The sequence below is a fragment of the Budorcas taxicolor genome, chromosome 8, assembly GCF_023091745.1.
Source record: "Budorcas taxicolor isolate Tak-1 chromosome 8, Takin1.1, whole genome shotgun sequence".
Classification (NCBI taxonomy): Eukaryota; Metazoa; Chordata; class Mammalia; order Artiodactyla; family Bovidae; genus Budorcas; species Budorcas taxicolor.
In genome coordinates, this window is record NC_068917.1 from 43,732,956 (window position 1) to 43,751,739 (window position 18,784).

Consider the following 18,784-nt stretch of genomic DNA (forward strand, 5'->3'; position numbering starts at 1 on the left):
CAGTGCCTGGAAACTCAAAGGACCAGCTCAATAAAATGCTTTTTGGATTAACACCTAAATCCTCATTACAACTTTATGAAGAGAGTAAAAGACATGTTTCTACTCCTATTTAGAAATGAAATTCATATTAGTTGACTGAGTTCCTTGACCTTGGGATGGTTTTCTAAGAGAGTGCAAAGTGTTCTGTGGATGACTTGAGTCGCTTGATTCTCCTGCCCACTCTTGTTTCTCTTCAGATTCGGTGGCCTCCTGATGTACAGCAGAAAATGGTGGCTTAGAGCAGCAAAATTCTCCAGGTCACCTTGATAGAGCCAGATGTATTTCTATCATTTTTGTTTCTCCCTCAATTAAAAGAAAAATTTCAGTGTTAGAAAGGGAAGTGAAGTGAAGTGAGGTCACTCAGTCATGTCCGACTCTTTGCAACCCCATGGATGGCAGCCTACCAGGCTCCTTTAGTCCATGGAATTTTCCAGGCAAGAGTACTGGAGTGGGTTGCCATTTCCTTCTCCATTAGAAAGGAAAGTATCTTTATGTTTTTCTGAAACTCCTGATAGGCTATTGTGTACCGGTTCACAGATCAAAATCTTTGAGCTCAGCCATGGTTCCTCTTACCATCCGTATCTTCAGCAAAGGCTCTTCTTGTAGGATCGTTCATTCATACACTTATTCTCAAACATTCAGCTTCTGTTATGTGCCGGGTCCTGTTCGGTGTGTTAAAGCTACATCAACAGAGAAAATGGACAAAAATCCCTGCCTGCCCAGAGCTCATACCTAAGGGATGATTCTTAGCAAGCAAAGCCTTTGAACTCAACCATGAGAGAATGTTCCTCATGACCCATATGTAGGCAAGAATTCATGTCATCTATTTAATCCCTCTAGCACTTGGCACAACTGAGATGCCTATTAGATACTTAAAAATTAAGAGTTTGGTATTCAGTGGGATGAGAGTAAGCAGGAAAGGAAAGACCCTGCAGACTAGACATACTCATTGGAGTGTGACCCCCCCCACCCCCCCGGGCCCCAGGTGGCAGTGAGAAGACTATCCAGCTGGAGGGGTGGAGCAGAGGATGGCAGATCATAAATTTGGTTGTTCACATTAGTAGTCAGTGTCCAAAAGGTCTGTCAAGATGAAAAGGCAAATTTCCTTGTGGCCAGATGGAAGGAAGTGACAGGAATTTGGGGATACAGTTTTATAAATGCAAAGCCTTCTCTGCCTGTCAAACCCACCTACATAGATTTCTTTTACTTCAAGTCCAGACTTCATCTCAATGTAATATTCTAGACAGTAGCTTTTGGGGCAGCTTAACAGTGTGTAACAGGGACTTAGCTGTGAGGCAGAAGTTCAGTAGGAGAAATAAGCAAGCTATCGATACAAGTGTGAGATGGTGCCCACCCATAGAGATTAGGATCCTGGAAAACTGTAGTCATAAACTTGGATTTGGGGAAATAAGAAATCACCTAGTTAGTGGAACGGATATAATGTGGGAGCTTGGTTACGGCTAGACATCAGAAGTCTAGGCCACAAGATCAGTGTGGGACCATCAGTAAGACCACGACTTCTGAGTCACTCAAATGAGGTCTCATGATTTCACCTTGCCCAAAAACTTACATGTGAGAGAATGGCACTGGGGTGGGGACAGAGGTCATTTTGAGCCTTCTGTAGTTCAGAGTCACTCTGGGACAGCCATTATCACTTCATCCCCAAGAGCCCCTGGAATCCAGCAGAAGGGGCTGGGGGTCAGCCTAGTGGGAAAAGATGACCACTGGAAGAGCTCTCCTTCTGCATTCCAAATGAAATCAGAGCTGTTCTGTTTTTTTCTATTGGTATTTCATTTGGAAAACTTACCAAAGATTGAAAATCATCTAAAGATGTTCTTAGAGCTTAGCTTACTATAGAGCCCAGATGGAGCTGATGCTGTGGCTTCCAGTTTAAGAATCACAGGCCTAGACCCTAAGTGTAGGACTCAGTGACCCCTCACCATGGTTCCCAATGAGAGATAATCCAAAGGAAGCAATTGGCCAGTGCCTGAGGAAATACTTTGCATCTTCTTTCTCCCTCTACCTTCTGGGGAAAGTCCTGTAAATGCAGGACAACCTGAACACTGTAGAGAGCTAGGGTGGCTCTCAGGCGAGGGTGCAGCATTTCATGTTAATGTCCCTTTTAATCTCCATCTGGAGTCCTCTTCTCTGCCAGACCTTTCTTTCAGCAAAGCTTGCTTGGAAGGACAAGGGAAGATACAATTAAATCTTCATTCTTTGCCATACTTTCCTTGTTCTGTTTTAGACTCAACTACTCCTGAGTCAAAGGGTTGTTTGTGAACTTTATGCAACATAGCTTGAATCAATTGAGGGCAAATTTACCTTTGTACTCAGAGAAGGTAGGATGATAAGTAACACCAAGCTTATAATGAGACAGAACGAGCTGGAATTTTCAATGTGTTTTACTGTTTGCAAAATAGTCCCACACTTATTATTTCGTTTGATCCTTGTGGTCACCTAGGAGGGATATATACACCGGTAATAGAGTGACCCTCTCTCATAGAGAAATTCCCAACTCATTCTTTTCAGACTTGACCAGTGACCAAAGTGTTTACTTCATACACTCACCAGAACAGGATGTGCTGGTCCTCCATTCTTCATTCTGAGCTTCATATGTATCCTGAATTTTTGAGTCATTAGACGGATGATGGAGTACAACTGGGCACTGAATCTCTTTCCATTTATTCCCTGTCCTTCCCCTCCCTACTGTGAAGACTGTGCTGCCGCAATAGTATTATTTTCTCCCTTCAATCAATAGGGACTCAAAGGCTCAGAGAGGCTGTTTTCCTCAAGGCCACATAGCCAATAAATGGCAAAGCTGGCTTTCATATTCATCTTAAGAGTCTTCAGATCTTCTGGTTTAGAGAGTTTCTGTTTATTTGCCGTATGTGCATTGTCACCATCAGGATTCACTGAACCATTTTACTGTAACTGTATATATAAACACACGGCAATTACTGAGACACATTGCAATTAGTTTATTTTGGCAGCTTATCATTTTGAGAATTTGGAAGCCATAGGCTACCACACATTAGGGTTTTGGTTGGTTTGAAGATATTTAAATGAAAATCGGTTACATCTTTTAACCAAGAAGGTTTTATGCATGCCTTTCTTCTCACTCTGCTTTCTCCCATTTCCTTTTTGTTCCTTTCAGCAACATGTTCTGCCCACCCTCATCCCCTTATTTGAACTTTTGCAGAATCAATAGCAGACCATCTTCCTCTTCCCCCTACCCCAAGTATACAACTCAGAGGGCAAGAGTGTGGTTGGCTCACAGTAATACATTCTGTTAGCAGCTTGCTGCAAACCAGGTGAGATGCTGTAAGGCTCAGGAGCAGAGGAGAGCACCGGAGGGTGCAGAAGCATCTCCCTGTGGCCTGCGGGGTAGTGGTAGAAGCTATGGATGAAAATGGCCCCACTTCTTGGAACCAGGTGGATTTGTCTAACTTGATGCCCTCTTGCTGCCACCCATCTGACAGGGGGCTAGGGGACCAGGCGATTGCTCCACTGGTCAGCTTTCCAACCACTGTAACCTCGTTCCTTCAATAGGAACGTGCCCAAATGGAATGTTAAGGGTTATTATTTCCATTATTTTCCCTCTCCTGAGTACAGTAGTTGCTTAAATGTCAGTCTTAAATAGCTCAAGTGCTTTTGCAAGCTGGTTTAGTTCTCAGCCCGAAGAAAAATCTGTCTTCCTAACACAGTCTGTGAGCTGTTCCTATAGCTTCCCCATTTATAGACTCTGTATTAAAATGAAGAGTCAGTTTCTCCATCACTCCCAGGGGGAAGCTTCAGAGAGTTCTAACTACATGAAGACCTGGCTGAGGTTGTTGGCCAAGAGCAGGGACCAAGGTGAAAAATGGCAACTGGACTAGGGGGGCTTCATTTTTAAGAGAAGCATCATTTTATACCTAAAGGTGGTGGGGTATGTGAGAAGAATTGTTTAAGAATTACATGTGCATTATACAGAATCTATAAATACTTCTAAGCTTATTTCACGGTGAGATAATTGCTACTGTTTATTGAGGGCCTGCTGCATGCTGGGGAATGCACTGGATGCTTTTATAAATGCTCTCATGTATAATGTTTTCTGCAACCCTATAAGATAGATATTATTTTAAATGAAAATAAGGCTCAAGAAGGAAAATAATTTATGCAAAGACACATAGTTGGTTAATGGGTAATCCAGGCTTTGAAACCAAATCCAAATTGTTCATGTAAGGGATAGAAATAAAATAGTGACTAAATCAGGAAACTAGCCAAAAGAAATTTCTGAAATGTCTGTTTCTACTCTTCAGGGTTTTTTAAATTTTTCAGTGTTTAGATAATTTCATCAATTTTATTAATGAATTCAATTCTTTCTCCCTAATGAAAATGTTTGTACTCTATGAAGTGTTGACCCAAGTAACTTTGCCCATGATCTAGTAGTGAGGGACCTCAACAAAAATGGCCAGATTTTGTTTAAACTGATTTGTCTGTAAGCTTAAACCGTGTTATCTCTATGAACTATGTTACCAAACAGATTAGAATTTGAGTCCTTGTTCTGAAACTTGGTAGCTATGAGGAATTGGAAAAGTTATTTGAACTTTTGTGTTTCCTTGTCTATAAACTGGGGGCAGTACTACATAATTCAGAAGTTATTATAAGTAAAAAGAGATTGAAGTGTTGCCAATTGCAGCAACATGGATGAATCTAGAGAATATTATACTTAGTGAAGTAAGTCAGGCAGAGAAAGATGTATTATATGATATCACTTAACTGTAGAATCTAAAAAATAATACAAATTAATCTATATAAAAAATACAAACAGACTCACAGACATAGAAAACATATTTATGGTCACCAAAGGGAAAGGTTGTGGGGAGATGGATAAATTAGGAATATGGGATTAACAGATATCAACCGATAAACATAAGATAGATGAACAATGAAAATTTACTGTCTAGCACAAAGAACTATACTCAGTATCTTGTAATAACTGATAATGGAAAATAACCTGTATGTGTGTGTGTATAACCTGTATGTGTGTGATAATAACCATTATCAGTTATTACAAGATATTGAGTATAGTTCCTTGTGCTAGACAGTAAATCTTTGTTGTTATTTCCATGATCAGTTATCAATTATATAGATATATTTGAGTCACTTTTCTGTATACTTGATATTAAAAGAATATTATAATCAACTATATTTCATTTTTTTACAAAGTTGTAAGAATGAAGATTTTCTATGTAAAACACCTAAAACGATACCTGTCTGAGAACAAATAAATAGTAGTTCCTTTCCTTCCTTTTGAAAGAATTCTCTGGGTGGGGAGGATCGGTGTAACATTAACCAAAATGTCTATGAAAATGCCCAAAGCAAGGAGACGACGGATGAGAAAGCTCTGAACTCAGTAGAAAAGTATCTACCCCCCATTTGTTTGAAGACAAAGACTAGATCCATGAGTAATCCCAAATAACTGGATGTTCACAAATATTAAAGTGATTGTATGAATTTTCCACTTTTCTCTTATTTGCATAGCATTATATAGATAAAAGCATTGGTTATAAAGACAAGTGATTCAAATTCCATCTCTTTGTCTATGAAATGAGAACATTTGTTTGAGTTACCTACTTACAAGACAGGTATATCAGAGACTGCCTAAGAAGGAATTTTTGAAAGTTTTAAAAATCATACCGTGTGAGTAGTAAGTGTGTAATTCACTGGGCCTTTCTCTGAGTAAAGTAGGAGAGCATGAAATCATGCTGAGAAGCTGTGATGCCAGAGATCATACTCTTATGGCCTTTAAGAGCTTTACCAGAGACTTATCTAATTTTCCTCTTTTCTTCTCATTGATTCATATCATGGGTTACAGAAGGTATTCAAAGTGGGGTGTGCAGGGGTCACCAGAGAGGAGGATGGAATGCAGAAAGAGCTGTAATAATGTTGGAGAAGGAGAAATTAGCGTAGCCAAGGGGAGTGGGTCATACCTCTTCTGTGTCCCTGACCCTGGGACTTTAAGAACATTCAGAAGAACTGTACAAAAACGATCTTAATGACCCAGATAACCAGATGGTGTGGTCACTCACCTAGAGCCAGACATCCTGGAGCATGAAGTCAACTGGGCCTTAAGAAGATTCACTACGAACAAAGCTAGTGGAGGTGATGAAATTCCAGCTGAGCTATTTCAAATCCTAAAAGATGGTGCTGTTAAAGTGCTGCACTCAATATGCCAGCAAATTTGGAAAACTCAGCAATGGCCACATGACTGCAAAAGATCAGTTTTCATTACAATCCCAAAGAAGGGCAATGCCAAAGAATACTCAAATTATTGTACAGTTGCACTTACTTCACATGCTTGCAAGATTATGCTCAAAATCCTTCAAGCTAGGCTTCAGCAATATGTGAACCAAGAACTTCCGAATGTACAAGCTGGATTTAGAAAAGGCAGAAGAACTAGAGATCAAATTGCCAATATCTACTGGATCATAGAAAAAGCAAGGGAATTATTAAAAAACATATATTTCTGCTTCATTAACTATGCTAAAGCCTTTGACTGTATGGATCATGACAAACTGTGGAAAATTCAAGAGATGGGAATACCAAACCACCTGACCTGCCTCTGGAGAAACTTATATGCAGGACAGGAAGCAACAGTTAGAACTGGATATGGAATGATGGACTGGTTCAAAATAGAGAAAGGAATACCTCAAGGCTGTATATTGTCACCCTGCTTATTTAGCTTCTGTGCAGGGTACATCATACAAAATACTGGGCTGGATGACTCACAAGCTGGAATCAAGATTGCCAGGAGAAATATCAGTAACCTCAGATACGTGGATGATACTACTTTAATGGCAGAAAGTGAAGAGGAACTAAAGAGCCTCTTGATGAAGGTGAAAAAGGAGAGTAAAAAATCTGGCTTAACACTCAACATTCAAAAAACAAAGATTATGGCACCTGGTCTTATCACTTCATGGCAAATAGATGAGGAAAAAGTGGAAACAGCGTCAGATTTCATTTTCTCGGGCTCCAAAATCACTGTGGATGGTGACTGCAGCCATGAAATTAAAAGACACTTGCTCCTTGGAAGTAAAGCTCTGACGAAGCTAGACAGTCTATTGAAAAGCAGAGATCTCACTTTTCCAACAAAGGTCCATTTAGTCAAAGCTATGGTTTTTCCAGTAATCATGTATAGATGTGAGAGTTGGACCATCAAGAGACTGAGAGCTGAAGAACTGACACTTTTGAACTGTGGTACTGGAAAAGATGCTTGAGAGTCCCTTGGACTGCAAGGAGATCAAGCCAGTCCATCCTAAAGGAAATCAGTCCTGAATATTCATTGGAAGGACTGATGCTGAAGCTGAAGCTCCAGTACTTCAGCCACTTGATGCAAAGAACTAACTCATTGGAAAAGACCCTGATGCTGGGAATGATTGAAGGCAGGAGGGGAAGGGGGCGACAGAAAATGAGATGGTTGGATGGCATCACTGACTCAATGGAAATGAGTTTGAGCAAGCTCCAGGAGTTGGTGATGGACAGGGAAGCCTGGCGTGCTACAGTCCATGGTGTCTCAAAGAGTCAGACATTACTGAGCGACTGAACTGAATAACAAGTAGTGTTGAGCTTCTTTCCCTGTGTTTATTAGCCTCTGTATGTTTTCTTTGGAGAAATGTCCGTTTAGGTCTTCTGCCCATATTTGGTTGGGTTGTTTGTTTTTCTGGTATTGAGCTACATGATCTGCTTGTATATTATGGAGTTTAACCCTTTGTCATTTGTTTCATCCCAATTATTTTCTTCCATTCTGAGGGTTGCCTTCTCATCTTGCCAAGCTTCTTTCTTATTTGAGCTTTTTTCCTCTTCCTATCTTGAATGCAGTCTAGAGGAAAGAGTTGCATCTTTGTATATTCCTTAAGGAAAATCCTTTTTATTGTTCATGTATAATCTTAAATTATATTATTTGATTTCTCATTTATATGTTTATCTTTCTTTCTCACTAAAACATAAACTCCAAAAAGGCATGAGGTATGTTTTATTTACCAGTGTGTCTCCAGACTTGAGTAAGTGCTTAGAATGTAGTTGTCAAGTAAACAAAAGAATAGAAGTTGAGATGTTTGTGTTAAAAGAATAGGGAAGAGAAGTGAAAAGTAATATTTGTAGAGTGCTCTATGCCAGACACATGCTCAGCTCTTTACATGGATCATCCCTTAATCCTCTTTAACCTTTGCAGTTGCCTTATGAAGAGATACTGTGAATGCCCCATTCTACAAATATACAGTTGCAAAAGTACAGACTCTTAGTCAGTGTTTCTTCTGAAAGGTCAAGTGCACAGATGACTCTTGAGATTTGGGCACCATCTGAAAACAACAGTGTTTGGCTTGGATGCTTGAAATGACACTCTCTGATCACAGAGGAGTTGAAGGGCTTTCCCATCTGAAGATACTGAGGGGTGTCAGGAAGCAACTGCTCTCAGCATCCTTTCCAAGGAGCTTCACAAAGGGTTCTTCCCAGCCTGATCAGGCCACACTCTGGTTGAGAAATTAGTTCTGAGTCCCCTTTCCTGATACCTGTGATGGACTCCACACGTGGGCTGTATGCAAGTTGGCATCAAGGTCGGGCAGAACCTACAGCAGAGAAGATTCAGTCTTCTAAATGTTGTCCATCTTTTCCTGGCACCTAGAGTTTGGTGGTCGTTCTCAGCCTCACCATAAAGGAGAAGAGTTTGTTTTACAAAACTATCTGCTATATAAACAAACCCACTAGGGGCACAGCTGTGGACATAGCACCTTGACAAAGTTTGGGCTGGTGGTATTCTTCTCCATCTGTGAGTGTAAGATAGAGCCTCGGTACTGAAAGCCTTGGCACTTTATTCCAGCCTCAACTGGTAGTGAAATTGGAGACCCACCTATGTTGTTGCCTCCCACACACATAGTGAGCTAGGCCGATAGTCTGCAGAAAGTGGGTGATATGTTTCCTTTTCCTTCTCTTCCTTCCAGGAAGGAAAGTGATTTTTGCAGGAGAGCTGAAATGCCCTAGAAGTTTAACTTAGAACAATGCTCATCAGCCCTCATGAGGGTTGGGAGCTGGGTGACCATTATTTATTCGTTGAAGTATTTATACTCTGGTTCCTTCCACGATGACTAAAGTATAAATTTGTAAGGAAAAGATCAATGTAATAAAGCTCTAATATACTTCCTATCCTGAAGACCAGGAGTCTAAGAATCATTATCTGGCTTTTATTTAAGCTCTTGGTGGATCATATGTTTTTTTTCTCTAAGAATTTAATCAGAAACATTCCTCAAACAAAGTCTGTTAAACCTGAGAGTGCAGTTTGCCCTAGAGTTATGCTATCCAGTACAGTAGCTACAAGGCATGAATGGCCATATGAATTTTAATTAATTATAACTAAATAAAATGTACAAGTTGGTTCCTCAGTTGACTGGCCACATTTCAAACACTCTGTAGTTCTGCAGCTACTGTATTGGGCAGTGAGATATAGATCATTTCCATCAACACACAATGTTCCCTTAGTGTTGCCCTAGGGAATACCCTTTCATTATCATATTTGGTCATGTGATTCCTTTTCTTCACTGACTTCCTCCACTTCCCTTCCATGCTGGGAAGAAAATCCACACCCAGCTTCATGGGCTGCTTTATCATCATTAGGCAGCAAGAGTGACCAGGAACTCCCAATCTAATCTATCATCATAGAGCTGTCAGTGACCCCATGTGACAACGAAGGAGGGGTTTTTAAGAATGAATTTGAATACTATGTTAGCTCATAGATACTATTAAGGGAGAAAACAGGATGCAAAACAATATATATAATATTCCAGTTTTGTATGTATGTATCTGGTTATATCCGAATCTTGGAAATAAAGATAATTTTTATTTTCTTTGTATATATGTCTCTATATTTTCTAGTTGATACAGTTAATTCAGAATATTTTTATAATTAGAAAACAAGCCTGTTTTTAGAAGGGGGAAAAAAAAAGACTTCTCAGAATTAACAAGAAGATGAATGACCTTGATCCTCAGGAGCTACAACTTCAGTAAAGTCAGTTTATCTGCAAATTCCCCCTCCCCCTCCATCCTTGGGTTAAAATAACTTCTAAAATGGGGGAGGGGTGATTTTCTAACGAAATGTGAGGACTAGGATTTATTGCCAACATAAACATACGTGTGCCTTCTTATGCTATTCTAAGTGTATATGTTCTTGTTCGAACTGTATTATCCATCCTCAAGGACACAGTATTACCTTTTATTTCTTTGGTCTCTCTAAAAGCCTCTTGACCAGTACTGATAACATCATTCGCTGACTGACTGGTTGACCTTGCCATCACTCATGTTTTATGCCCACAAAATGTAACATCTTGCCTCATTTTGCTCTGGGTCCTCCAGGTAGTATTCCTTCCAAACTTACTACATGAAATTCAGCAGCTGAAATACAGGAGCCATTCACCAGCAAATGAGTTAGGTTTTCTCTGAGTTGTGTGTGTGGCAAGATCCTAATGGAATTTTTAAAAATTTTGTTAGTTTTATGGAAATAGCAGTGGGAAGAGGCTATGTTAAAGCTCTTTGATTTGAGTGACCACACTCAACCACACCAGTGTGTTTGGCAACGTTAGTTACTGGCTTCTTGAAGGGAGGGATTTCATAAAGAGGATTTTCTTTCTGTGAGTTGGCTGTGAGAGTGATAAAACATGCTTGTGGGGCCATTCTGGTTTTGACTGTTTCTCGTGTCAGCCAAGACACCCACAGACAGGAATTGTAGTTCACTCTGCCCTCTCACTCAGATCCAGACTGGCTGGGGAAACTTGGAGGTGGAGCCCAGAATGTTGGATTTGAAAAAGTGAAAGTGAAAGTGTTAGTTGCTCAGTCATGTCCAGCTCTTTGTGACTCCAGTCCTGGAAGGACTGTAGCCTTCCAGGCTCCTCTGTCCATGGAATTCTTCAGGCAGATTCTTTAATGTTTGAGCCACCAGGGAAGGCCAATGTTGGGTTTGCTATTAATAATTAACTTTACTGGGTATATTTCACTGTATCACAAATTTTCATAGTCCAGCACATCGCAACACTCATGTAGATTGAAATCATACTGTCTTTGAAGCAGGGAGAAGACAGGGAAGAAAAAATGAATTGGTTTTCACAAAAGGGCAGTGAAAGTCTCTATCAATGTCCCTGACATACCTGAATGATTAATGTCCCTATTTGGGGAGTTGTGGGAGTTTAGTGAAAAATGTCTTCTCTTCCTGGAAGGTTAATATTACACTGAGGAATGCTATCAAGGTGTTTATGGGTTACAGATTTGAACAGAGCCAGCATAGGGATATAAATAGCAAATATTGCCTATTTTGTTCAGTGAATAGACATTACATTCTAATAAACTGACTTTGATGGTTCATGGTAATTTTTCCTCATAATGGGGAAGCTGTTATTATATGTGCCTGGCCATGGGGTACCCACTGTGAGGATCAATTCAAGGACCTCCCAAACTTTGAAACAGTACATCCCAGGTCTTTCAGCCACTCAAGCTTGTTGCTCTTTTGAGCTTGCACTGGGGAGAGTGAAGAAATCAGAATGTGTATCGATTAGTACAAGATCTAGGAACCAACACAGGGAAGAGGTATGTAGCACAGGTCCCAAGGGCCAAAAATGTTCCAGAGGATTCCACCTGAGAACTGGAAGTGACAGACTTACCCACTGTCTTTCTGTTCTTATATTTGGTTATTGTTGAAGGATTACTTGTTGCCTTTTGGAAATTTTAATTTCTCTTAATAAAAATTTTGAGAGCTACATTATTGTGACATAATTTTACTTTTTTCTTATATAGCGAACATATATAAATTATACTGTTAAATATATTAATATTAATTTTATAATTAGTTCTCAGATTGGAGAAGGCAATGGCACCCCACTCCAGTACTCTTGCCCAGAAAATCCCATGGACAGAAGAGCCTGGTAGGCTGCAGTCCATGGGGTCGCAAAGAGTCGGACATGACTGACTTCACTTTGACTTTTCACTTTCATGCATGCATTGGAGAAGGAAATGGCAACCCACTCCAGTATTCTTGCCTAGAGAATCCTAGGGATGGGGGAACCTGGTGGGCTGCCATCTATGGGGTTGCACAGAGTCGGACACGACTGAAGCGACTTAGCAGCAGCAGCAGTTCGCAGATTATATTGTATAACAGGCAAATCTTAATTTAATCTTCATTATAATAACTCAGTGAGATATCAGTTCAGTTCAGTTTAGTCGCTCAGTCGTGTCCGACTCTTTGCGACCCCATGAATCACAGCACGCCAGGCCTCCGTGTCCATCACCAACTCCCGGAGTTCACTCAAACTCACGTCCGTCGAGTCAGTGATGCCATCCAGCCATCTCATCCTCTGTTGTCCCCTTCTCCTCCTGCCCCCAATCCCTCCCAACATCAGAGTCTTTTCCAATGAGTCAACTCTTCGCATAAGGTGGCCAAAGTACTAGAGTTTCAGCTTCAGCATCATTCCCTCCAAAGAAATCCCAGGGCTGATCTCCTTCAGAATGGACTGGTTGGATCTCCTCGCAGTCCAAGGACTCTCAAGAGTCTTCTCCAACACCACAGTTCAAAAGCATCAATTCTTTGGCACTTGGCTTTCTTCACAGTCCAACTCTCACATCCATACATGACCACTGGAAAAACCATAGCCTTGACTAGACGGACCTTTGTTGGCAAAGTAATATCTCTGCTTTTCAATATGCTATCTAGGTTGATCATAACTTTCCTTCCAAGGAGTAAGTGTCTTTAATTTCATGGCTGCAGTCACCATCTGCAGTGATTTTGGAGCCCCCAAAAATAAAGTCTGACACTGTTTCGACTGTTTCCCCATCTATTTCCCATGAAGTGATGGGACCAGATGCCATGATCTTCCTTTTCTGAATGGTGAGCTTTAAGCCAACTTTTTCACTCTCCTCTTTCCCTTTCATCAAGAGGCTTTTTAGTTCCTCTTCACTTTCTGCCATAAGGGTGGTGTCATCTGCATATCTGAGTTTATTGATCTTTCTCCCGGCAATCTTGATTCCAGTTTGTGCTTCTTCCAGCCCAGCGTTTCTCATGATGTACTCTGCATATAAGTTAAATAAGCAGGGTGACAATATACAGCCTTGATGTACTCCTTTTCCGATTTGGAACCAGTCTGTTGTTCCACGTCCGGTTCTAACTGTTGCTTCCTGACCTGCATATAGGTTTCTCAAGAGGCAGATCAGGTGGTCTGGTTTTCCCATCTCTTTCAGAATTTTCCACAGTTTACTGTGATCCACACAGTCAAAGGCTTTGGCATAGTCAATAAAGCAGAAATAGATGTTTTTCTGAAACTCTCTTGCTTTTTTGATGATCCAGTGGATGTTGGCAATTTGATCTCTGGTTCCTCTGCCTTTTCCAAACCCAGCTTGAACATCTGGAAGTTTACAGTTCACGTACTGCTGAAGCCTGGCTTGGAGAATTTTGAGCATTACTTTACTAGCGTGTGAGATGAGTGCGATTGTGTGGTAGTTTGAGCATTCTGTGGCATTGCCTTTCTTTGGGATTGGAATGAAAACTGACCTTTTTCAGTCCTGTGGCCACTGCTGAGTTTTCCAAATTTGCTGGCATATTGAGTGCAGCCCTTTCACAGCATCATCTTTCAGGATTTGAAACAGCTCAACTGGAATTCCATCACCTCCACTAGCTTTGTTCTTAGTGATGCTTTCTAAGGCCCATTTGACTTCACATTCCAGAATGTCTGGCTCTAGGTGAGTGAGCACATCATCGTGGTTATCTTGGTCGTGAAGATCTTTTTTGTAGAGTTCTTCTGTGTATTCTTGCCACCTCTTCTTAATATCTTCTGCTTCTGTTAGGTCCAGAACATTTCTGTCCTTTATCGAGTCCATCTTTGCATGAAATGTTCCCTTGGTGTCTCTAATTTTCTTGAAGAGATCTCTAGTCTTTCCCATTCTGTTGTTTTCCTCTATTTCTTTGCATTGATTGCTAAGGAAGGCTTTCTTATCTCTTCTTGCTGTTCTTTGGAACTCTTCATTCAGATGCTTATATCTTTCCTTTTCTCCTTTGCTTTTCGCTTCTCTTCTTTTCACAGCTATTTGTAAGTCCTCCCCAGACAGCCATTTTGCTTTTTTGCATTTCTTGTCCATGGGGATGATCTTGATCCCTGTCTCCTGTACAATGTCACGAACCTCCGTCCATAGTTCATCAAGCACTCTATCTATCAGATCTAGTCCCTTAAATCTATTTCTCACTTCCACTGCATAATCATAAGGGATTTGATTTAGGTCATACCTGAATGGTCTAGCGGTTTTCCCTACGTTCTGCAATTTCAGTCTGAATTTGGCAATAAGGAGTTCATGATCTGAGCCACAGTCAGCTCTTGGTCTTGTATTTGTTGACTGTATAGAGCTTCTCCATCTTTGGCTGCAAAGAATATAATCAATCTGATTTCTGTGTTGACCATCTGGTGATGTCCACGTGTAGAGTCTTCACTTGTGTTGTTGGAAGAGGGTATTTGCTATGACCAGTGCATTTTCATGGCAAAACTCTATTAGTCTTTGCCCTGGTTCATTCTGTATCCCAAGCCAAATTTGCCTGTTACTCCAGGTGTTTCTTGACTTCCTACTTTTGCATTCCAGTCCCCTATAATGAAAAGGACATCATTTTTGGGTGTTAGTTCTAAAAGGTCCTGTAGGTCTTCATAGAACCGTTCCACTTCAGCTTCTTCAGCATTACTGGTTGGGGCATAGACTTGGATTACTGTGATATTGAATGGTTTGCCTTGGAAACAAACAGAGATCATTCTGTCATTTTTGAGATTGCATCCAAGTACTGCATTTCAGACTCTTTTGTTGACCATGATGGCTACTCCGTTTCTTCTGTGGGATTCCTGCTTGCAGTAGTAGATATAATGGTCATCAGAGTTAAATTCATTCATTTTAGTCCATTTTAGTTAGCTGATTTCTAGAATGTCGATGTTCACTCTTGCCATCTCCTGTTTGACCACTTCAAATTTGCCCTGATTCATGGACCTGACATTCCAGGTTCCTATGCAATATTGCCCGTTACAGCATTGGACCTTGTTTCTATCACCAGTCACATCCACAGCTGGGTATTGTTTTTGCTTTGGCTCCATCCCTTCATTCTTTCTGGAGTTATTTCTCCACTGATCTCCAGTAGCATATTGGGCACCTACTGAGCTGGGGAGTTCCTCTTTCAGTATCCTATCATTTTGCCTTTTCATACTGTTCATGCGGTTCTCAAGGCAAGAATACCGAAATGGTTTGCCATTCCCTTCTCCAGTGGACCACATTGTGTCAGATCTCTCCACCATGCCCACCCGTCTTGGGTGGCCCCACAGGGCATGGCTTAGTTTCATTGAGTTAGACAATGAGATACGGTACTAGTTTTAATCCCATTTTACAGTTTAGAAAGCAGAAACACCGAGAGGCTCAATAATTTACCAAGACTACACAGTTGATAAGGAGTCAAACTAGGATTTGAACCCAGGAAATCTGACTAGCTTCAGACTACTTATTCATCACCACTTTCTTTGGCTTTATATTTTTCTGATTTTTTTTTCTATTAAAATTCAGAAAAATAAAAAGCCAAAGAGAGTCCCCCAAAGACAACTAGAGAAATGTGGCCTTGCAATCTGCCTATATACATTTGTTGTTGTTCAATCCCTCAGTCATATCCAACTCTTTGTGACCCCATGGACTACAGCAGGCCAGCCTCCCCTTTCCTTCACTATCTCCCAGAGTTTGCTCAAACTCACGTCCATTGAGTTGACGATGCCATCCAAACATCTCTGTCGCCCCCTTCTCCTCCTGCTGTCACTCTTTCCCAGCATCAGGGTCTTTTCCAGTGAGTCTGCTCTTCACATCAGGTGGCCGAAGTATTGGAGCTTCAGTTCCATCATCAGTCCTTCCAATGAATTTTCAGGGTTGATTTCCTGCAGGATTGATTGGTTTGATCTCCTTGCAGTCCAAGGGACTCTCAAGAGTCTTCTCCAACACCACAGTTCAAAAGCATCAATTCGGAGCTCAGCTTTTTTTATAGTCCAACTCTCACATCCATACATGACTACTGGAAAAAACCATAGCTTTGACTATATGGACCTTTGTTGGCCGAGTAATGTCTCTGCTTTTTAATATGCTGTCTAGCTTTGTCATAACTTTTCTTCCACGGAGCAAGCATCTTTTAAGTTCACCATTTGCAATGAATTTGGAGCCCAAGAAAAATAAAATCTGTCACTGTTTCGACTTTTCCCCCACCTATTTGCCATGAAGTGATGGGACCAGATCTTAGTTTTCTGAATGTTGAGTTTTTTAAGCCAGCTTTTTCGCTCTCCCCTTTCACTTTTATCCAGGGGCTCTTTAGTTCCTCTTTGCTTTCTGCCGTTAGGGTAGTATTATTACCTGCGTATCTGAGGTTATTGATATTTCTCCTGGTAATCTAGATTCCAACTTGTGCTTCATCCATCCTGGCATTTTGCATCCTGGCATTACTCTGCATATAAGTTGGATAAGCAGGGAGACGATATACAACCTTGAGGTAGTACTTCCCTAATTTTGAACCAGTACATTGTTCCTTGTCTGATTCTAACTGGTGCTTCTTGATCTACATACAGGTTTCTCAGGAGACAGGTGAGGTGGTCTAATATTCCCATTTCTTTAAGAATTTTCCACACTTTTTTGTGATCCATACAGTCTAAGTCTTTAACGTAGTCAATGAAGGAGAAGTAGATTTTTTTTTGGAATTCCCTGCTTCCTCTATGATCCAACAGATGTTGGCAATTCGATCTCTGGTTCTTCTGCCTTTTCTAAATCCACTTGTTTATCTGAAATTTCTCATGAACGGTACAAAAAAAAAAAAAAAAAAAACCAACTCCGTGTAAATATTGTTTTCATGGCTATTTAACATTCCCGTTAGGTAAATATACCTGTCTTTTCTCCACCACTCTCTCATGATTGGCTAGTTTGACTCCTCCGTTTTCTGTTATGACAGCGAGCGCTGTGATAACTGTGTCTGTGCAAGACTTCTATTTTTCAAAATATATACTTTTAGGATACATCCTTGAAAGTGAAATTCCCCTGTCCAAGAGGACGCTTTGGGGTTCCCAAGCCAAGTTGTCAAGTGATTTTCAGAAGCCTATACTCCTTTGCAGGGTCTGCACACTACACACAGGTGCCTTGGCCACCAGTCTCAGTCCGGCACCAAGAATGAGCCTCAGAAATCTTTGCTAATGTGATAGGTAGAAGATGGTATTATATCATTGTCTTGATTTTTATTTCTTCACTGACTAAAGAATTGTCAGTTTGACCATGTGTCTGTATTAGTTGCTCAGCCATGTCTGACTCTTTGTGACTCCATGGACTGTAACCTACCAGGCTCTTCTGTCCATAGAATTCTCCAGGCAAGAATATTGGAGTGGGTAGCCATTCCCTTCTCCAGGGGATCTTCCCAAGCCAGGGATCGAACCTAGGTCTCCTGCATTTCAGGCCGAGTCTTTACCATCTGATCATATTAGTTGATAAATTATATGAGTATGTGCGTGGTCTGTTTAGGTCCTTTGCCCATCTGTCTGCTGAGTCCATGCAGAGGCCTTAGGGCGTCAAAGAGGAAAAAGCCAGTAGTTTTCCTTTCTTTTTTCTCCTGCCTTGACATAGAATATTCTTGTTTTTTCCTAGTCTTTACTGCTAACATGGATCTTCCCTGGTGGCTGAGCGGTAAAGAACCTACATGCCAGTGCAGGAGACACAGGAGACGTGGGTTTGATCTCTGGGCCAGGAAGATCCCCTGGAGGAGGGCATGCCAACCCACTCCAGTATTCTTGCCAGGAAAATCCCCATGGACAGAGGATCCTAGTGGGCCATAATCCATGGGGTCACAAAGAGTCAGACAGGACTGAAGCAACTGAGCACGTGTGTGTGCACACATACACATACACACACACACACAGACACACACACACTGCTAACATGAATTTAATCTTTCTCCTAAACCTTATAGGGAATTTTCTCTTGGTTCTATAAAAAGTATACTACTTATTAGTTATAAAGAATATTATTTTGTTTTCTACAGTGGATATGGCCTGTTCATAAATCTATCCCTACTTTTGTCTTGAATTTCAGGATTTTATGGGCAACTACAGACATTCTGCCCCCCGAATTACCCTGACTCTCAAAGAACCATGCCACCTAGCAGTTCCTGCAGTGTGATGCCTTCCTTCGAGGACTGTCTGGTCCCCACATCCATGGGCCAGGCTGGCTTTGATGTTTTCCACAGAGCCTTCTCAACTCACTCGGGCATTACCGGTATGTTGGTATCTGTGACTTAGACACTCGGGCAGACTAGCAGGTGAGATCAGGTGGGTTTCTCATGACCAGCCTGGATTAGACTTGACTTAGCACACAACTGCATCAAATCCTGTTTAGTCCACCTGAGAAATGTCTTCCTCTCCATCCCCCCTCCAGCTTCCTGCAACCCCACTTCCACCACCCTCACTCAGGTGCCATCATGTTTCTCCCAGACTTAAGCAACAGCCTTCCAACAAGTTTCCTTGCGTCAACTCCTTAACTTTCCTGTTCCGCTCTCTGTGCTACCTGTAACCATTGCCTTCCAAACATAAGATACTTTCCTGTTCAGATACATTCAGTAGTTTCTAGTTGCCCTAGAGAATAAAGTTGACTGTCTGCAGCAAGGCATGCATAGTCCCCAGGAGTTGAGCCTGATCAAACTCCC

General features: G+C 41.1%; 1 protein-coding gene across 6 annotated transcripts in view; it reads left to right on the forward strand.

The window, feature by feature from the left end:
* The window catches only part of GLIS3 (GLIS family zinc finger 3), a 493,388-nt gene that overhangs the window by 469,828 nt on the left and 4,776 nt on the right, over positions 1-18,784 (forward strand). For all 6 annotated transcript variants that reach the window (XM_052644747.1, XM_052644745.1, XM_052644746.1 and 3 more), the window contains one exon: positions 18,175-18,357. In XM_052644747.1, the coding sequence (XP_052500707.1) occupies positions 18,175-18,357 (183 nt within the window). The remainder of the gene's footprint in view (positions 1-18,174; positions 18,358-18,784) is intronic.